General features: G+C 42.8%; 1 protein-coding gene across 3 annotated transcripts in view; it reads right to left on the bottom strand.

Moving 5' to 3' along the window:
- Positions 1 to 20,691, bottom strand: part of CASP10 (caspase 10) — a 45,795-nt gene that overhangs the window by 18,727 nt on the left and 6,377 nt on the right. For all 3 annotated transcript variants that reach the window (XM_053596648.1, XM_053596646.1, XM_053596647.1), the window contains exons 3-5: positions 19,263 to 19,356; positions 6,214 to 6,349; positions 2,137 to 2,246 (exon numbers count right to left, since the gene is read on the bottom strand). In XM_053596648.1, coding sequence (XP_053452623.1) covers positions 2,137 to 2,246; positions 6,214 to 6,349; positions 19,263 to 19,356 — 340 coding nt within the window. The remainder of the gene's footprint in view (positions 1 to 2,136; positions 2,247 to 6,213; positions 6,350 to 19,262; positions 19,357 to 20,691) is intronic.

Below are 20,691 nucleotides of genomic sequence, written 5' to 3'. Positions count from 1 at the left end.
GTCATTGTTGCTTAGCAGGCCTGGACCAGGTTCAAACCCACCAGCCTCGGTATATGTGGCTGGCGCCCTGCCAACTGAGCTACGGGCGCTGCCATAGGCTAGCTAATTTTTATGTCTACGGCCATACCACCCTGAACGCGCCCGATCTCGTCTGATCTCGGAAGCTAAGCAGGGTTGGGCCTGGTTAGTGCTTGGATGGGCTAGCTAATTTTTTAAAAAAATGTTTGTAGAGATGGGGAGGGCAGTGTCTCCCTATATTGCCCAGAAAATATAGGGAGAGTTATGCTATAACTCTCGAACTCCTGGGCTCAAGTGATCCTCCTGCCTCAGCCTCCTCAGTAGCTAGGACTACAGGTACTTACCATCAGGCTTGCTAATTTTTATTGGGGGTGGGGGGTTAATTACTGTTTTATTATCATTATTATTATTGTTGTTGGGGATTCATTGAGGGTACAAGAAACCAGGTCAGGCTAGCTAATTTTTTAAAAAATGTTTGTAGAATTGGGGAGGGCAGTGTCTTCCTATATTGCCCAGACTGCTCTTGAACTTCTGGTCTCAAGAGATCCTCCTGCCTCTGCCTCCTGAGTCACTGGGATTACAGGTCTGAGTCACCCCAGCTGGCTCTGATTTTGTTTTTAAACAAATTAGGAGATGTTGCTTAAAGTCCAATTACTGGCAGTATATTTTATTTTATTTTATTATTTTTTAGACAGAGACTCACTTTGCCACCCTCAGTAGAGTGCCCTGGCAGCATGGCTCACAGCAACCTCAAACTCTTGTGCTCAAGCGATTCTCTTGACTCAACCTCCCGAGTAGCTGGGACTATAGGCACCCGCCCCAACACCCGGCTACTTTTAGAGATGGGGTCTGCCTCTTGTTCAGGCTGGTCTCGAACCTGTGATTTCAGGCAATCCATCTGCACGGGCCTCCCAAAGTGCTAGGATTACAGGTGTGAGCCACCTCACCTGCCCCAGGCAGTGTTCTTTTATGTAAGAAAACTCCTCAGGTGCACAAGAAATATGAGATGTTTCACTGAGTTTTATTTTATCCATCACTTGTTGGAGAGGGGCAGGGTTGCCCAGTAACTTTTAAGACAGCTTCCCATCCTCCAGAGTCTGAGAATGTATGTGATGTGAGGTGCTGTCCCCAACCCCCTGCACTTCCAGCACTACCACAACTAGCTCCTAATTTCATCTGGCTGTGGCCAGAGTCATCACAGGTCAGCACTGCTGCAGCACTTCAGAGACCACAGCTGAGCCACACCCCTTTACAAACAATGGATTTTTAAAAAACAAAGAGCAGAGTCTTGTGCGTGAGTGAGTGTGTGTGTGTGTGTGTGTGTGTTCTATGTGCACTTCAGTATCTAACCACAGAACTACTTGGAAAAGCAGGTGGGGAGAGTTAGGCTTAGCAGGCAATTTAACTTAGAATTGGGGGATCCTAGAATGTCAGTGCTGGAAAACTACTTTTCAAAAAGCTTCTGTGGGCTGGATGCAGTGGCTCATGCCTGTAATCCCAGCACTTTGGGAGGCCAAATCAGGAGGATTTTTTGAGGTCAGGAATTTCAGATCAGCCTGGGCAACACAGCATAACTCTAGCTCTACAAAAAGTAGGAAAAAAAATTGAGCATGATGGTGTATGCCTGTAGTCCCCACTACTCAGGAGGCTGAGGCAAGAGGATTGTTGGCATCCAGGAGTTTGAGAGTGCAGTGAGCTGTGATGGTGCCACTGCTGATCTTGGTGACAGAGTGGGACCCTGTCTTTAAGAATTTCAAAATGGTAACAACAGCATTAAACAAAGCGTGGGGCCCTGTAACAACTGCACAGAGTATATGCCCATGAAGCTAGCTCTATTTGCATCCCACAGAGAAGAATGAAGGAACCACTGCCAAGCAACACAGGGCTGCAGTGCAGTCAACTCAAACCAGCCAGTGAGAGCCAACTATTAAATTTTCAGAAAATGTGCAATTTGGTTGATATCATGATGTTTACTTGAAATCAGCTGTGGTGGGAATATTTACAGCCAGCACTACAAATCAAGATCTTTCTCTCTCTATTTCTCTTTCCTTCTTGTTTTGGGGTGGGGGTAGAAGATGGAACCAGTTATTACATTGACCAGCATACCACCAAACCTACCGGTAAGGCTTCATGGAATTTTTTAGTGTCAGATCCGGAAAACAGTTCTTCCTCTCCTTGATGCAATGACTCAGTTTCCTCGTCAACAGGAGGCATCGCTAACTGGGCAGCTGAAAAAAACAAACAGGGAAACAAAAATCACCTTTTGACTAGTAGCAATCCAAAATAACCAATCATCAAAAGCAGCCATCAGGGCGGCGCCTGTGGCTCAAGGTGTAGGGCGCTGGTCCCATATGCCGGAGGTGGCGGGTTCAAACCCAGCCCCGGCCAAAAACCACAAAAAAAAAAAAAGAAAAAAGCAGCCATCAAAAGTATTTTAAAGAGACTTGTACATTTCTAATGGCATTTGCTTATAGTGGTCTCAATATATACCCATAAGAAATGCAAATTATAAGTTATTTTTATTATTCTTATATTTTTATGCCTTGTATTATTATATTTTCTTTCTTATTGTTTTTATGTCTTTATTTTTATAATTTTATTACTTCCTTAAAATTACTATATACTTTATCAAATACTATTTCTGAATTTATGGTGCTTAACGTACTAGAAAATTACCAGGTAGAAATTCCAAAAGCATTACCCCAAAAATTTATATCAGAATTCAGACTATAATAGTAAAAAAAGAAGAAAAAAAAAAAGAAGAAGAAGAAAGAAAGAGAGGAAGAGAAAAGGAAAACAATTCAAAAGTGGTAATTATGGGGGTGGGGCCTTGGTGTGTGTCACACTTTATGGGGGCAAGACATGATTGCAAGAGGGACTTTACCTAACAATTGCAATCAGTGTAACCTGGCTTACTGTACCCTCAATGAATCCCCAACAATAAAAAAAAAAAAGTGGTAATTACATAAAAATATTATATGTGTATCCATAAAATGGATTTCTATGGAATCATTGATAAGAATGAGCTACATCTATATTATATTCATGGAAATGTCAGCTGTATTTAGGAAAAAAAGCAAATTATATAATATGATTAGCATGGTCTTAATTAAATATATATATAATATTTATAGACACACACAACTGTTTCCAGATAGAAGGAAATCTACAAGAATATATTCTTTTTTTTTTTTTTTAACAAAGTTATATTCCAGACAGTGGTTACCTCTGGGGAATGGGTTAGCAACGGAGGAAGGAGGAGAAGAGAGAAACTTTTACCTTCTATACTCCATACTACTATTATTTGAATTTTTATTTAATTTTATAATTATATACATCTTTTTAGAAATAAATTTAGAATACTAAGGCAAACACCAAGGCTCAAGAAAACTCAGAAAGTTAGCCAAGTAGTCCTTAAATAAAGCTAGTATCGTAATCAGATACAATGGACTTGGACTTTGGATTGCACCTTAAAAAAGTCTAAAATCTGCACATCTACTTCAGTCTTTCCTCTAAAGGCAGAATTAGGCCCAAACTCTTAAGACTATAGAAAGTAAATATTAGCCGGGCGTTGTGGCGGGTGCCTGTAGTCCCAGCTACTTGGGAGGCTGAGGCAAGAGAATCGCCTTAAGCCCAGGAGTTGGAGGTTGCTGTGAGCTGTGTGAGGCCACGGCACTCTACCGAGGGCCATAAAGTGAGACTCTGTCTCTACAAAAAAAAAAAAAGTAAATATTAAAATATCAATAATGATTGACACCTAAAAGATATCACACAGAAGTAGGTTATAGAAAATAAAAATGAAAATTAGAACTCTTCTGATCTAAAGGTCAGTCCTCACACAGGTAAATGAAAACATTAACTGTATAGAAACTAGTGTGTCTTCTCCAGACTTCAAACATTCAAAATAATATGACCACTTGCCCTGTGGTTTACTTTGTTTGTGATATTACAAAGAAATGATAACGTGTTCAGGAAAAAATCTCTGTGTTCAGAGTTCATGTACGAGTTCCGAATATTCTCTCAGTATCAACTTCCTGTTTTTGATTTCCCCCTTAATAATTTAATAAGAACTGATTATATTCTTCATGACTTTTACTTAAATTTTACATTTAGTCATTGCTTGAATCATTGTTTGCAATTTCATCAATTTTTTTTATTTTTGAGAGTCTCACTTTGTTGCCTAGGCTAGAGTGCTGTGGCCTCAGCCTAGCTCACAGCAACCTCAAGCTCCTGGATTCAAGCGATTCTCCTGCCTTGGCCTCCTACAGTGCTAGAATTACAGGTGTGAGCCACAGCCCAGCCAGGATTTTATCAATTTAACAACAGTGCTCTTTTGTTCAACTCATTCTTTATTAATTGAATTTTTAGGGAGCTGTTTCCTCTTAGTATCTTTTTTTTTTTTTTTTTTGAGACAAGAGTCTCAAGCTGTCGCCCTGGCTAGGGTGCAGTGGTATCACAGCTCACAGCAACCTCCAATTCCTAAGCTCAAGTGATTCTCTTGCCTCTGCCTCCCAAGTAGCTGGACTACAGGCACCACAATGCCCAGCTATTTTTTGTTGCAGCCATCATTGTTGTCTGGTGGGCCCAGGCTGGATTCGAACCTGCCAGCTCAGGTGTATATGGCTGGCGCCTTAGCCACTTGAGCCACAGGTGCCAAGCCCAGTTAGTATCATTTTTTAACCAAAGAAATTTGCACTCACTAGCAGCTAACTTATGAATGTGGCATAAAAACTTCATGAAGATATTCATGAGTTTTTATGTATATCTCTTGTTTAATAGTGGAGAAATTAGATGCAGAAAAACACAAATATTTAGCATATTGACATGTGGAGGGGCAGCCAGGTTTGAGCTGCCCTGTGTTTCTACTTCTATAGAATATCAGCAAAATTACCTTTATTAGACAGGTTTTTGTTCTTTTTTTTTTTAAAGAAAGTTCTCAGAGAACATGAACTTTTCTCTCTGACAAACATAGTCATAATAGCAACATGTGCTAAATGCTTACTCAGTGCCAGATGTGCATTTTATAGAAATTATCTCATCGGGCCAAGTGTGGTGGCTCATGCCTGTAATCCTAGAACTCTGGGAAGCCAAGACAGATGGATTGCTTGAGCTTAGGAGTTCGAGACCAGCCTGAGCAAGAGCGAGACCCCATCTCTACAAAAAATAGAAAAATAAGTTGGGTGTTGTGGCCAGTGCTTATAGTCCCAGTTACTGGAGAAGCTGAGGCATAAAGATCACTTGAGCAAGAGTTCGAGGTTACTATGAGCTATGACGATGCTGTGGCACTCAACCCCAGGGTAACAGAGTGTGACTCTGTCTCAAAAGAGGAAAAAAAAAAAGAAATTATCTCAGGGCGGCGCCTGTGGCTCAAAGGGATAGGGCGCCAGTCCCATATGCTGGAGGTGGTGGGTTCAAACCCAGCCTCGGCCAAAAACCACAAAAAAAAAAGAAATTATCTCATTCAATCCTCACAAAAACCTATTAGTCTACTTTACAGATGGAGAATGTGAGACAGAAAAGCCAAGAAAGGGCAATTGCATGACTACCAAGTGGAGTTACAGCGAGTCTGGAGACTCCACTCTTTATCTCCATGCTAGCCTGCCTTCATTTTTGTTTCTTCATTCAAAAACCATTTCCTACACTCTCACTCCCATATTAAGAATTACAAGACAAAGCGGTGCCTTGGCTCAGTCGGTAAGGCGCCGGCCCCATATACTGAGGGTGGCGGGTTCAAACCCAGCCCCGGCTGAACTGCAACCAAAAAATAGCCGGGCGTTGTGGCGGGCGCCTGTAGTCCCAGCTACTCGGGAGGCTGAGGCAGGAGAATAGCTTAAACCCAGGAGTTGGAGGTTGCTGTGAGCTGTGTGAGGCCACGGCACTCTACCGAGGGCCATAAAGTGAGACTCTGTCTCTACAAAAAAAAAAAAAAAGAAGTACAAGACATTTGTTTAAAACTCCTTTCCCCTACTAGACTGTAAATTCCACGAGGGAGGGAGCTTTGCTCTGTACCTAGCTACGCCCCCAACTTCTAAAGCAGTGCCAGGCACATAGTGTGTGTTCAGTAACACGTGTGGAATGAATAAAGGGGGCTTTCTCAAGAGAATATTATCAGACTGATGGATGTGTGTCATGCATGGCCTACTGTTTTAAGAATTCCCACGGTCTAGTGCAAGTAAGCAAGCATGAGCTACTTACCTCTCTCTCTTTTATACCCCTCTATCATTTTTATAAGTTTAGGTGCAACTGTTTTAAAGAGGTTCTCCAGGAATGTCAGATCATCTTCATTTATTCTACTTTGTTTCTCTAGATAGTCGAGTAAATTTAGAGAGCTCTGCAAGAGAATCAATGGAGTTACATTTACTTGCCTACTGATCACCCATTCATTTGTTAAACATCACCTGCATGACCACTAGGCAACAGGTTTTGCATTGACAATAAGATACAGTGTCTGACAAGTTAAAAGGGACTTTACCTAATAAATGCAATCAGTGTAACCTGGTTTCTTGTACCGACAAAGAATTCCCAACAAAAAATTAAAAAAAAAAAATGGTTAGCACTTAAAAGCAAACGAAAAACATAAATTGGATGTTTTTATACAGCATTGACATTAAGGCAATAAATAAATAAAGGAGGATAGAAATGTCAAGAAGGGAAATGAATTTGTATATTGTATATATATGGCATAAGCAGGCTCTTGCTTTGAAAAGATAATCTTTTCTCGGGCGGCGCCTGTGGCTCAGTGAGTAGGGTGCCAGCCCCATATACGGAGGGTGGCGGGTTCGAACCCAGCTCCAGCCAAACTGCAAAAAAAAATAGCCGGGCGTTATGGTGGGTGCCTATAGTCCCAGTTACTTGCGAGGCTGAGGCAAGAGAATGGCCTAAGCCCAAGAGCTAGAGGTTGCTGTGATCTGTGACGCTACGGCACTCTACCGAGCATGACAAAGTGTGATTTTGTCTCTAAAAAAAGATAGTCTTGCCTGTAGTCCCAGCTACTCGGGAGGCTGAGGCAAGAGAATCGCTTAAGCCCAGGAGTTGGAGGTTGCTGTGAGCTGTGTGAGGCCACGGCACTCTACCGAGGGCCATAAAGTGAGACTCTATCTCTACAAAAAAAATTAAAAATAAAAAAAGATAGTCTTTTCTTCATTGAATTGACATATTTATTAAAAATCTATTTTCTGTATACTTGGAACTATTTTCTGTACTCTTTTATGTCATTGATCCATGTATCTTTATGTTAATAATACACATTTGGTGGGCGGCGCCTGTGGCTCAAGGAGTAGGGCACCGGTCCCATATGCTGGAGGTGGCGGGTTCGAACCTAGCCCCGGCCAAAAAACAAAAAAAAGAAAAAATAATAATACACATTTGGTTATCATAGGTTTATGAGTCTACAAATTCTGTAATTTATAAAAAAAAAAAAAAAAGATTCAAGGACCTCAATAGTGTAGGGGAAAGGCATTACCAAGCAAATCTCTGTACAATCTATATTAATACTAAGTACAAAATATATATAACTCTCTATATAACAGGCACAGTGCTTGCTGTTTATTAACCTCAAAACAATCCAACAACCCAAGGTCAACACTTTTATAATCCCCGTTTTAGAGATGCCTCAGTTGAGGCACAGGGAGGTTCCAGTAAGTTACCCAAGGTCACAAAGCCAATATGTGGCAGAGCCAGTACACATAATCCAAAGTATGTCTTATTATTAACCATTGAACTATACTGCCTGTGATCACATTTTTAAGTGATATAATTAATTAGGGAACCAGCAAAACAGAGATACCAAAGAAATGAGGAGAAAATTTTTTGAAAAGCTTTTATGTTTGATATTTTATTTTATTTTATTTTAGACAGTCTTACTCTGACACCCTGGGTAGAGTGCTGTGCCATCATAGCTCACAGCAACCTCAAACTCTTGAGCTCAAGAGATCCTCTTGCCTCAGCCCCCCAGCTAGTTTTTTAGATTTTTTTTAGTGACTTGGTCTCGGTCTAGCTCAGGCTGGTCTCAAATTTCTGAGCTCAGGCAATCCACCTACCTCTGCCTTCTTTTTTTTCTTTTTAAATCTATCTAATAAAGGTAGTTTTGCTGTGATATAATATACAGGTAGAAACACAGGGCAGAAATCAAAACTGGCTGCCCCTCCACATGTCAATATACTAAATATTTGTGTTTTTCTGCATCTAATTTCACCACTCTGTTAGGATTACAGGCATGAGCCACCATACCTGGCCCTTTATTTGATATTTTAAAAGAAAAAAAATTCTAAGGTACTCCTAGGGGGGTAAAAAATCACAAATCTACTAGTCTTGTTTTAATACTGAATTACACATGGGGTGGAAGACACCATAATCTTTTCAGTGATTAGGGTTTCTCAAGTGTATTAATCTGGTTATGAAAAAATTTTATGAGGCAGCACCTGTGGCTCAAAGGGGTAGGGTGCCGGCCCCATATGCTGGAGGTGGTAGGTTCAAACCCAGGCCCAGCCAAAAACTGCAAAAAAAAAAAAAGAAAAAGAAAAAATGTTATGAACAAACTGTGGATCCCACAGAAAAGAGTAATCAGAAAGTAAGTGCCTGAACCCTGGGTATCTCTTAACTCCAGCTTGATGAGTTCTGGAGATCATTGGAAACAGTGAAGAAATGAAGGAAGTGTCCAAGATGACTTTGCATGGTGACACCACTCATTCATTCACAGTTCATCTGTTCCACACAGCAGGCCCCACACAAGTTGCTCACAGTCGGTGATGATAACTGAATTGCACTTGAAGGGGGACAAGGCCTTCACTGACAGTGCAGGAAGGGGCATTCCCAGAAAAGAAAGCCATATGTGAAATGATGAGAAATATAAGTCTAGTTGTTAGGAGGTTCTTGGTGGCTTCAGCAAGAATTGCTTCACTGGGCCGGCTCCCATAGCACAGTGATTTCAGCACCAGGCACATATACCAAGGCTGTCAGGTTTGAACGCAGCCTGGGCCTGCTAAACAACAATGACAACTGCAACAGAAAAATAGCTGGGCATTGGGGCGGGCACCTGTAGTCACGAGGCTGAGGCAAGAGAATCGCTTAAGCCCAAGAGTTTGAGATTGCTGTGAGCTGTGACGTCACAGCACTCTACCCAGGGCAACATAGTGAGACTCTGTCTCAAAAAAAAAAAAGAAAAAAATAATTGTTTCATTGAATTGATGCAGACTGAAGCCAAACTGGAATGTGACTAAGAGTTGTCCGAATGGAGAGAGAGATTGAGTAGTAAAGGGAACACGGGCAATAGAGCAGTACCATAGAGAGACGCAGTGCTAACGAGAGTGTGTGTGGAGAGTGTGGGAGAGAGGGGGTGTGTGTGAGTGTGTGAAAGTGTGTGTGTGAGTATGAGTGTGTGGAGAGTAAGTGTCGGTGTGAGAGTGTAGAGAAAGAGTGTGTGTGAGCATGCGAGTGTGGGTGTGTGGAGAGTGTGTGTGAGAGTGTGTGTGGAGAGAGTGCGTGAATGTGTGAGTGTAGAGAGAGTGTGTGTCTGTGTGTGGAGAGAGTGAATGTGTGTGTGGAGAAAGTGTGTGTAAGAGTGTGGGTGTGGAGAGTATGCATGTGAGAGTGTTGAATGTGGAGAGACTGTGTGTGTGGAAAGTGTGTGTGTGGAGAGTGTGTGAGAGTGTGTGTGCGAGTGGGTATGGAGTGTGTGTGGAGAGTGTGAGAGTGTGAGTGTATGTGTGGAGAAAGTGGGTGTGAGAATGTGTGTGTGGAGTGCATGTGTGTGTGAAGAGAGTGTGTGTGTACAAAGTGTGTGTGAGAGTTGTGTGTGTGAGTGTGGAGAGAGTGTGTGCATGAGCATGTGTGTGGGAGTGTATATATGTGTGTGAGAGTGTGTGTGGTGAGTGTGTGTAGTGAGTGAGTGTGTGTGTGTGTGTGTGTGTGTGTGTGTGTGCCCAAACAAGGCACCCAAACGCCAAAACAATCCAGGAAGAGGCCAGAGTTTCAAAGTCTCAACTCATTTCTGTCTACATTCGATCAAAGAGTACAGGCTGGGCACGCCTGTAATCCTAACACTTTGGGAAGCTGAGGAGGGTGGATTGCTTGAGGAGTTCAAGACCAGCTGGAGCAAGACCGAGACCCCATCTCTACTCAAAATCGAAAACTTAGCTGGGCACTGTGGCGAGTACTTACAGTCCCAGCTACTCCAGAGGCTGAGGCAGGAGGATCTCTGAGCCCAGGAGTTTGAGGTTACTGTGAGCCACAATGATACCACTGCACTCTGGCCTAGAAGTGGAGGAGGAGGAGGAGAGGAAGGAGGAGGGGGAAGGAGAGGAGGAGAAGGATGAGGAGGAGATAGAGGAGGAGGAGGAGAAGAAAAAGAAAAGACACAGAGTACAAATTTTCCAGAGACAAGTAGTGAGAGCACACATAGTAAGAATGAGATGGAGCCAGGCAGGCGAGGGCCAGGATGACACAGCTGATCTGGTAAGTTTAGGTTCTTCCTGACCTTCACCTCATGTCTTTTTCTTCTTTTTTTTGAGACAGAGTCTCACTATGTTGCCCTCAGTAGAGTGCTGTAATGTCACAACTCACAGCAACCTCTAACTCTTGGGCTTAAGCGATTCTCTTGCCTCAGCCTCCTGAGTAGCTGAGACTACAGGCGCCCACCACAACACCTGGCTATTTTTTGCTGCGGTTGTCATTGTTGTTTAGCTGGCTCAGGCCGGGTTCGAACCTGCCAGCCTCAGGGTATGTGGCTGGCACCCTAACCACTGTGTGCGGGCGCCAAGCAAGTCCCCCATTCTTGTTGTTTTGTAAACTCTGCTTTAACCTGAAGTTGTATCTTTAAGTAGTTTAGGGTGATTGATTGAAGAGATTAACTTTTAAATTATAAGTGTTGTTCGGGTCACAGGTTATGTCAATTATTGTTTATTATGGGTTATGGCGATTACTGTTGTTTAAGTGTTAATTACTCTCGTTTAAGATAAGGGTTAATATAGTTCTTGCTTTTAACTTTATGTATAAAACTGTAATTTTGGAAATGGAAGCACAGAACAGTCTTGGAGAGGCTACTGTCACTGTTCTCCAGAATTGCTGGCTTTCTGACATATAAAGTTTGGTGGACCTATCCCTGTCCCTGCATATTGGCTGACAGTGACAGGTAGCTGGACCCTCTTCATCTGATAACAGTAGGAGAACCAATGAGACAAGGAAGTGTGTGTCCTACCTGCAGCCCCAGAACAGCGACAGCCTGGCCAGGGAATAAAGGAGAGAGGAAGGTCCATCCAGAGTTGAACAACTAGCAGAGGGCCAGAGGGACCCCACCCCAGGCCACTGGTTATGTGCAAATGAACTCTCTCTGAAAGTCTCAAAACAGAGACTCCTGTCTTGACAACATCCTACCAAGAGAAGGAAAAGGGGCTAAAACAGTGATTCCAGAAGCAATGATGGAAACTCACTGTACTTTGTAAAAAGTCTTTTAGATGTAAACAGCTAAAGCAAATGAAACACACAAATTTAAATGGGGCTTATAAGTGACTGTTGATTCAAAACACCACCTGATTCGTCTGCACGGCCTTGTGGTGGGAGATGGTGGGGGGTCCTGGACACACACAGTATAAGTTCTCCCCAAGAAAGAAGAGCTCAGTAACCAGTAGCGGAGTAGGAAATGGCACGCACAGCAGAAGTCAAAGTGAAAACGGTTCGATATGGGCAGATTCAGGGTGGAGGGTCAAAGAGCAGCTTTCAAGAATTCTGCCATGGGAAACTGCTGAGCACACCTTCCCTGGGGGTATATGATATTGCCTCTCAGCCCTCTTCCCACACTCAAGACATCTGTCGATCTGTACATAGAATCATGTGTAACATGCTTGCTGCAAAGATTTCAAGATACAACAAAATGAAGATGCCCATAAAGTAAGAGGAGGATTGCCTGGGCATGGTGGCCCACATCTGTAATTCCAACATTTTGGGAGGGTGAGTGGGGAGGATCACTGGAGACCAGAAGTTGAAGACCAGCCTGAACAACATAGTCAGATCCCATCTCTACTTAACAAAAAAAAATTTTTTTAAATAAGTAAGAAGAGGATGAAAGGGACTTTCATGACAAGCCATTCTTAAATATAAACAAACAAATAAGAATCCACCATGGCCTGCAGTGGGCATGAAGTCTTGCTGGACACACATGGGGGACAGATTCTGATCAAAAGCAGCTGTTTGGGGCCGGTTGCTAATGCCTTTAATCTTAGCACTCTGGAAGACCAAGACACGTGGATTGCCTGAGCTCAGCCTGAGCTAGAGCGAGACCCCATCTTTAAAAAAATAGCCAGGCATTATGGCAGGTGCCTGTAGTCCCTGCTACTTGGGAGGCTGAGGCAAAAGAATCGCTTAAGCCCAAGTGTTTGAGGTTGCTGTGAGCTGTGACACTATGGCACTCTACCCAGGGTGACAAAGTGAGACTCTGTCTCCAAAATAAATAAATAAATAAAAAAGAACAGTTGTTTGGGTTCAAACCCTGGAAACTTCACTTAGGAGGTGGCATCAGCAACCATATGTAAGGCCCAGGCATGTCATGCGGACTGCAGTAATCCCCAGTGCTACTGCAGAGTCGAGCTACTGAAAGGTGCATTAGATAAAATGAAACCAGAGGCAGAACTTCCGCAGGGTGGGATGAGTGTTTCTAAAGGAGCAGAGAGACTGCTGAGATGAGTAAAAACATAGCAAGGCTAGAGGACAGGAAAGAAATGAGCTTGACTGCTGCACAGCCGACACTGAGTGACAGTGACAGCAGATGACAACTCAGCAAGGTGAAGGCAAGGGTGCAGGGTCTTGCCCAGCTCTCCTAATAGGCTGGGCTTCAACCTGGAGGCAGTGGAAGGCAAACGTTTTAGAAGGAGCTCTCAGGGTGATTTGGGGATTTTAATCCTACATCCTCAAGCAAGCCTGACACATCCACGAACCATTTGCCAACTGGCACATTAAAGAACTCTCTAACACCCACTAATATTTGTGGCAGCCATGTGGCCTTTCCACACTCTGAAAGTTCTGTCCTACCTGAGACAGCTTCTTCCATGGGCCCTGCAGCAGGGGGAGGTTAGTTAGACTTAATGAATGGCAGTCCATCATTAGTCTACCAAAGTCTATTTCAGTTAAAAATTAAAAAATAAATAAATAAATGAAAACACCACTCTGGCAAATACTAGCAGGACAAATCTGAAAGTTCTTTTGTTTTGTTTCTTTGCTAAAAAGCTAGTAGATTTGGGTGTGGTTTCCTTTTTCCCCTCGTTCTATGCTAATTGCTATGCTAAGAATGTGTTTCCCGTCTGTTCTTCAGGTCTCCAGGATGTGTGTAGGTAGCTACACGGCTTCCATTTCTACGAAAGCTATCGAAGGGGAAGCCCAGAACACCCTACAAAGGCAAAGGTCATTTTATTCTTGCCAGAAACACCATATTAATTTAGAACCTTTCCCTTTCAGCTGAGGGGTGTTCAGACCCTCCTCCCATGGCTGGTAAGAAATTTATTTCTTAGCCGGGCGTTGTGGCGCCAGTAGTAGTCCCAGCTACTTGGGAGGCTGAGTCAAGAGAATCGCCTAAACCCAAGGATTTGGAGGTTGCTGTGAGCTGTGTGACGCCACGGCACTCTACCGAGGGCCATAAGGTGAGACTCTGTCTCTACAAAAAAAAAGAAATTTATTTCTGTGACAAAGCCTTTGCATATGGTGCAGCCTCACGAAGCCCTGGAATAGAAACTCACCGGGGTTGTTTAGAGACAGGCTTAATCTCATAGTCCAGTAGAAATCAGCCTTATCTGAGGTGTATAACTCAGCCAGAATTCTGATATGAAGAATTATATCTCCTGGCTGAAAACTGTGGTTCATGCCTAAAATCCTAGCACTCTGGGAGGCTGAGGTGGGTGGATCACTTGAGCTCAGGAGTTTGAGACCAGCCTGAGCAAGAGAGAGACCCTGTTTCTACTAAAAATGCAAAAACTAGCTGGGCATGATGGCAGACACCTGTAGTCCCAGCTTCTCTGGAGGCTGAAGCAAGAGGATCACTTGAGCCCAGGAGTTTAAGGTTGCTGTGAATTATGATGTGAGGGCTCTCTAGTCTGAACGAAAGAGCGAGACTCTGTCCCCAAAAAAGAAGAATTAGATCTCCTTCAAGACAAAGCCGCAATTCATTTAGGCTCCAAGAAGAAAGCACAGGTTTCCTAAATCTGACTAAGTAACACCACGGTTCATGCCATAGCTACATTTCCTTTTATTAACACAGCAGCAATTCCTTTTATTGTACTGAGAAAGCCATACAAAATCATTTGGCTGCTTAAGCATAGGCCTTTGATGTTTTGAAAGCTAATTTAGCAGAGAGAGAAATACCTGGGATGCTTCTGACCATAAAAATGATTCTGTAGCCAGCCTCAGATGCCTTCAGGTACGGATTTAGGACCCGTGTAAGCAAAAAGAAAAAAACACATTTCCCAGCTTTTCTTAATGGAAAACCACCTCTCAGTGACAAGCATATTAGGTCTCCTTTAACAAATGGCCTTTCTTTCACCGTCCCCAATCACATCATGTTGTCCAGAGAGTAAGGGGCTTTTTTTTTTTTTTCTTGAGTCAGAGTCTCACTATGTCACCCTACATAGAGTGTTGTGGTGTCACAGCTGTCAGCAATCTCAAACTCTTGGGCCCAAGCGATTCCTCTTGCCTCACCCTCCCAGATAGCTGGAACTACAGGTGCCTACCACACTGCCAGGCTATTTTTTGGTTGGAGTTGTCATTGTTGTTTAGCAGGCCCAGGCCAGGCTGGAACCCGCCGGCCCTGGTGTATGTGGCTGGCGCCCTACTCGCTGAGCTGCGGGTGCCAAGCCAGTGAGGGCTTCTTGACACAGGGAGAGATGTAACAATAAAAAGCATTATCATTTTATTTCTAAACCCAGACATTGGTAAATTTATGAGCGGACACCCCAACCTAGAAGAGAATGTTCTCAGAAACACCTGGAGAACTTGTCGAACTAAAAGACTCTCCTCCATCACTGAGAAACTCTTCATTAAGGAGAAAGGCTGTCACATTAGCAGGTAATTGTTTTGGATCAGTGGAAATGTGAGCATTGAAATTTTGTAGAATATCCCTATAGGGCTTTATAAAAATTACTCTCTAAAACAAAACTCCCCTCTTTTTTTAATTCTCCAAAAATTCTTGGACCTTTATATCACGTGTGTGTGCATCAGTCTGTGTGTACGTGTGCCAATGCTGAAACAATGAATACCCCAGCACCCCAGCATCTGTGGTCCTGAAATGCCATCTCTCATTCAGAGAAACCCGGAATTTTTAGAGAAATGACAGACTGCAGGGCTGAACAGAAAGTATACAAAATGACCTGAGGACATCTTTGCCAGATAGCAAAGAAGCCATCAAAGACTACTAAGATCATATCAAAATGACGTAGAAACAAAGTTGAAGAGGCTCCGCGTGGGCAAAAATTGGACAATTTGAACTTCAGAAAGGATAACTGCAGTGGACTGAAACCCTTCTATATGTTTATATCCATGAGTTCAAATTTATATATATTTTATAATGAGTCACCTTCAGAGAATGACATGAAACCAATTAACTTGAAAACTGGGTAAAGAGAAGACAGAATCAAGAACTTATATATAAGCTGTATTGCTAGTAGCCAAATAGTAGGTGAGGAAAAAACAAAATGATAGAATTTTAATCTCTCCAGTTTCCAATCCCCAGAGAGTCAATATATAAAACTGTTGAACATCAACAGTTGCTAATATCAAGAAAACCAAGTATCAGCCAGGCACAGTGGGTCATGCCTGTAATCCTAGCACTCTGGAAGGCTGAGACGGGTGGATCACCTGAGCTCATGACTTTGAAACCAGCCAGAGCCAGAACAAGACCTCTAAAAAAAAAAAAAACAACTATATACATATATATATATGTATAGCTGGGCTTTGTGGCGGACACCTGTAGTCCCAGCTACTGGGGAGGCTGTGGCAAGGGGATCACTTGAGCCCAAGAGTTTGAGGTTGCTGTGAGCTATGACACCACAGCACTCTTCTGAGGGTGACAAAGTGAGACTCCGTCTCAAAATAAATAAATAAATAAATAAAATATAAGACACTTGACAGAAAAAAACTGGGCAAAACTAAACTTGAGTTCCAGAGATACACATTAGGAAACATGCTATAATAACACAGTTCTAGGAAAGCCAGGACAGTGGTCGCTTCAGGGCTGGGAAGGTGCTTTGATAGGGATGGGGTAAATGGAGAGGTTCTGAGTGGCTGGGAAAATTCTGTTTCTTTTTCTTTCTTGTTCTTTTTCTTTTTCATTTTTTTTCTGTCTCTGCTGTTTGAATCAGAATCTTTTTCTCTTTTTCTGCCTTTTAAAAAATTCTATTCTACTCATTTGTTTTGAAAACACTCAACAAAGAAGTACATATAGCAAGTTCAGATGGCACATTATACATACAATGTCTTTTTTTTTTTTTTTTTAGAGACAGAGTCTCACTTTGTTGCCCTTAGTAGAGTGCCGTGGCATCACAGCTCACAGCAACCTCAGGCTCTTGGGCTTAGGCAATTCTCTTGCTTCAGCCTCCCGAGTAGCTGGGCTATAGGCTCCCACCACAACACCCGGCTATTTTTTTGTTGCAGTTTGGCCGGGGTCAAGTTTGAACCCACTATCCTCGGCATATGGGGCCGGCACCGTACTCATTGAGCCACAGGCCCTGCCCTACCTTGTCATTTTTTTTTTTTTTTGTAGAGACAGAGTCTCACTTTATGGCCCTCGGTAGAGTGCCGTGGCCTCACACAGCTCACAGCAACCTCCAACTCCTGGGCTAAAGCGATTCTCTTGCCTCAGCCTCCCGAGTAGCTGGGACTACAGGCGCCCGCCACAACGCCCAGCTATTTTTTGGTTGCAGTTCAGCCGGGGCCGGGTTTGAACCCGCCACCCTCAGTATATGGGGCCGGCGCCTTACCGACTGAGCCACAGTCGCCGCCCCCTACCTTGTCATTTTATTAAAGTCCCAAAGTCGGGCGGCGCCTGTAGCTCAGTCGGTAGGGCGCTGGCCCCATATACTGAGGGTGGCAGGTTCATACCCAGCCCCGGCCAAACTGCAACCAAAAAAAAAAAAAAAAAAAAAAATAAAGTCCCAAAGTCAATTTCTTGACCCTGGTGGTGATTTCAAGGGTACAGGTACTAACCTTATAATAATACCTTAAGCTATTATTTGTTTTCTGACATTTTCTGTACTCATGTTTTCTTGGTTTTTTTTTTTAAACAATAAAAAGGTGAAAATTAAAGAAGTATAAAAAACAAAAAGCACAGAACTTCCAGGGACCCTCTAAGGAAGAAAATGAGTAGATCGTGAGGAACAACAGAACCCTCGTTCTACAAGGAACAACAAAAACTATGAGAATATTATAAATCCCCATCAAGTGGTTTATTTCATCCTGCTAATCCCATTAGTTATTCATTATAAAAGCCCATAAAACAGAAAGGATTTGGGCATCGCAGAAAAAAAGAAAGGAAAGATTGTATTATCCCATTCATTCATTCATGCTTCATTAGGACCACCTGAGCACCATTTTGCATCAGAGTCTGCCAGGTTCTGGGCCTGTAATGATGGGTAAGACTCAGTCCCCAGCCCCAAGGAGCCTACAGTCAATCCTTGGGAGAATGGAGCCCCAAGAGGTAGAACAAGGATAAATAATCAAAAGAACATAAGAGCTGAAATCCCTGAGAATTTATAGATTCTAAAAAGGGGTTGGGTTGGGGGAGGGGGGCTGACTCAAATGCTTTAGACAAAACAGTATTGACCTACTCAGATCTACAGATCTGACAGCAGGAGACATGTTTAATGTTGCTAACATAGTCCTCATTTGATCTACTACATGTAAAACAGTTTCCCACTCCTCAGTGATTTCATTTTAAAGTTATTTGTCAATAATATCAGTTGATCCAGGAGAACTACACATATAGTCTCAGGAGCCTTTTGAGGTTTGCATCCAGAAGTTGGATAGTGGGTTTGTGGCTGTTCACTTTATTACCACATTTTGTAACTGTCATACATATTACATGTATCCTTTTCTATTTTCAAACATTACACAACCTAAAATCTAATAAAAATATCAGCTGAAAAATATAATTAATATGATAGGGTAAAATCGGAAAGTCAATCCCTTCCCAAATCAACTAACTTGCTTAGCACAAGTTACTACAGTCAAAAGAAAAAATATGAAGTTTTGAGGACCAGGAAAAAACCATGAGGAGCTACTTCCCTGCCCTTAAATATGACGAATATAGAAATACTAACAGAGAATAATAAATGGTAATATTAAAAACATTACTATTAATTCAAAGCATACTATTGTTATTAATTCAAAGCATAAGAACAGCCCTTTACAAAGCCATCCTAAAACTGTCATTTGATTTTCACAGAAATCCTACATGGGAGACATGGAAAACACCACTGAAAAGGACACCCAGACTCCCTCAGAAGACTCATCCAAAGAAGGCAATGAACAGGTAATATCTACTCTGCCACTGTTTAGTGATCCTGAATCTCCTTGTTGTGCCTTGAACATTGTTACATCATAAAAGATAGTGTATCCCAATAGCAGTTGGCATTTACTGCCTGGTTAACATGCCAAATATTGGCCTCATGCTAATGCTTCACATACAATATTTCATCTAATCCTCCTAACAGGTTTGGTTTTCTGTTTGTTTGTTTTTTGAGACAGACTCTCACTTTGTTGCTCTGGGTAGAGTGCCATGGCGTCATAGCTCACAACAACCTCAAACTCTTGGACTCAAGCAATTCTCTTGCCTCAGCCTCCCAAGTAGCTGCGACTATAGGCGTCCACCATAACACCCAGCTATTTTTGGAGACAGGGTCTCACTCTTAGTCAGGCTGGTCTTGAACTCCTGAGCTCAGACAGTCCAGCCAGCTCAGCCTCCCAGAGCACTAGGATTTATAGGCATGAGCCACTGTGCCCAGCCTCTCCCCACAGTTTTAAAAGGAAGTAGTATGTCCATAGTTTGACACATAAGACAAAAGAGACTCAATCACTTGCCCCGTATCATGGGGTTAAGAATCAGAGTCAGGACTAGAACCCAGGCACATTCAACACTAAAACTGCAAAAGTTCTAACTTTGCATGACACTGTCTCCCACAAAATAAACTTCCTTGAAAATTCTTCCCAGCCTCATCCCAGTCACTGATTAAGGCAGTGCCCACATAGACCCCACTCTGTATTACCCGACTCACCATTGGGGTTCTGGGAATCAAGTCTCTCAGAAGGAAGATAATGTCCTTTAAGGTCTCTGTGTCAATCTCTTGTGACAGTTTGTAGAGCAGTTTTCTAAGAAACACACCCAAAATAACAAATAAAGCTCCATGTTTGCAGAGGACACTGCAGTAAATCAAGAGCTTTCATAAATGCTTTCTGTCATTTGCATAGTCAACTCTGTAAGTAAAAAATTATTAACCCCATTTTATAGATTCAAAAATGAAAACTTTGAGTTTCTAAGTGACTCATTTAAATTAAAATGATGGCCAGGTGCAGTAGCTCATAACTGCAATCCCAGCACTCAGGGAGGCCAAGTTGGGAGGATTGCTTGAGTCCAGGAATTTAAGACCAGCCTAGGCAACATAGCAAGACCCTGTCTTTGCAAATATATATATATATAGTTTTAATTAGCCAAGCATGATGGCACATGCCTGTAAGTCCCAGCCACTCAGGAGGCTAAGTGGGAAGATTGCTGGAGCCCAGGAGCTCCAGGCTGCAGTGAGCTATGATCAGGCCACTGAACTCAAGCCTGAGCAAGAGAGTGAGACTCTGTCTCCAAAAATACATAAATAAATAAGTAAATAAACACAAACCAACAAGAAGTAGAGGCAGGCATTCTGATTCCAAGCCTAGTGCTATTTTTGATCACACTAGGAAAGCATGAAACACAATTGCAGCATGCCCCTCATCTCCTGGCTCCATTACCGAAACTCAGGCTTACTTAGCTCACCACCCGTAGCACAGTGGTTATGGTGCCAGCCATATGCACCGAGGATGGCAGGTTCAAAACCAGCCTGGGCCAGCTAAACAACAATGACAACAACCAAAAAATAGCCGGGCATTGTGGCAGGTGCCTATTGTCCCAGCTACTTGGGAGGCTAAGGCAAGAGAATTGCTTAAGCCCAAGAGTTAGAGGTTTCTGTGAGCTGTGACACCACGGCACTCTAGTGAGACTCTCTCTCTCTCAAAAAAAAAAAAAAAGAGACAGAAATTTAGGCTTACTTGACAGGCCCACAGTTGATAGGACCTGATGCCAGCCCTTGAACAGTCTGTTATGTACTGAAAAAGGAAGGAAGCCAACCCAAATTTTGGATACTGATTTATCCAGAAGCAAAAAAATTGAATAGGCCAGGCCTGGTGGTTTAAGCCTGTAATCCTAGCACTCTGAGAGGCCACGGCAGATGGATTACTTGAGTTCAGGAGTTTAAAACTGGCCTGAGCAAGAGTGAGACCCTCATTTCCACTAAAAATACAAAACTTAGCTGGGCATTGTGGCCAGGCACCTGTAGTCCCAGCTACTTGGAAGGCTGAGGCAAGAGGATCTCTTAAGCCTAGGAGTTTGAGGTTGCTGTGAGGTAAGATGACAACCACAGTACTCTACTCAGGATGATAGTGAAACTCTGTCTC

This window comes from Nycticebus coucang, chromosome 7 (genome assembly GCF_027406575.1).
Source record: "Nycticebus coucang isolate mNycCou1 chromosome 7, mNycCou1.pri, whole genome shotgun sequence".
Classification (NCBI taxonomy): Eukaryota; Metazoa; Chordata; class Mammalia; order Primates; family Lorisidae; genus Nycticebus; species Nycticebus coucang.
Note: the sequence above shows the minus strand (reverse complement) of the source record. Positions and strands in the feature narration are given on the sequence as shown.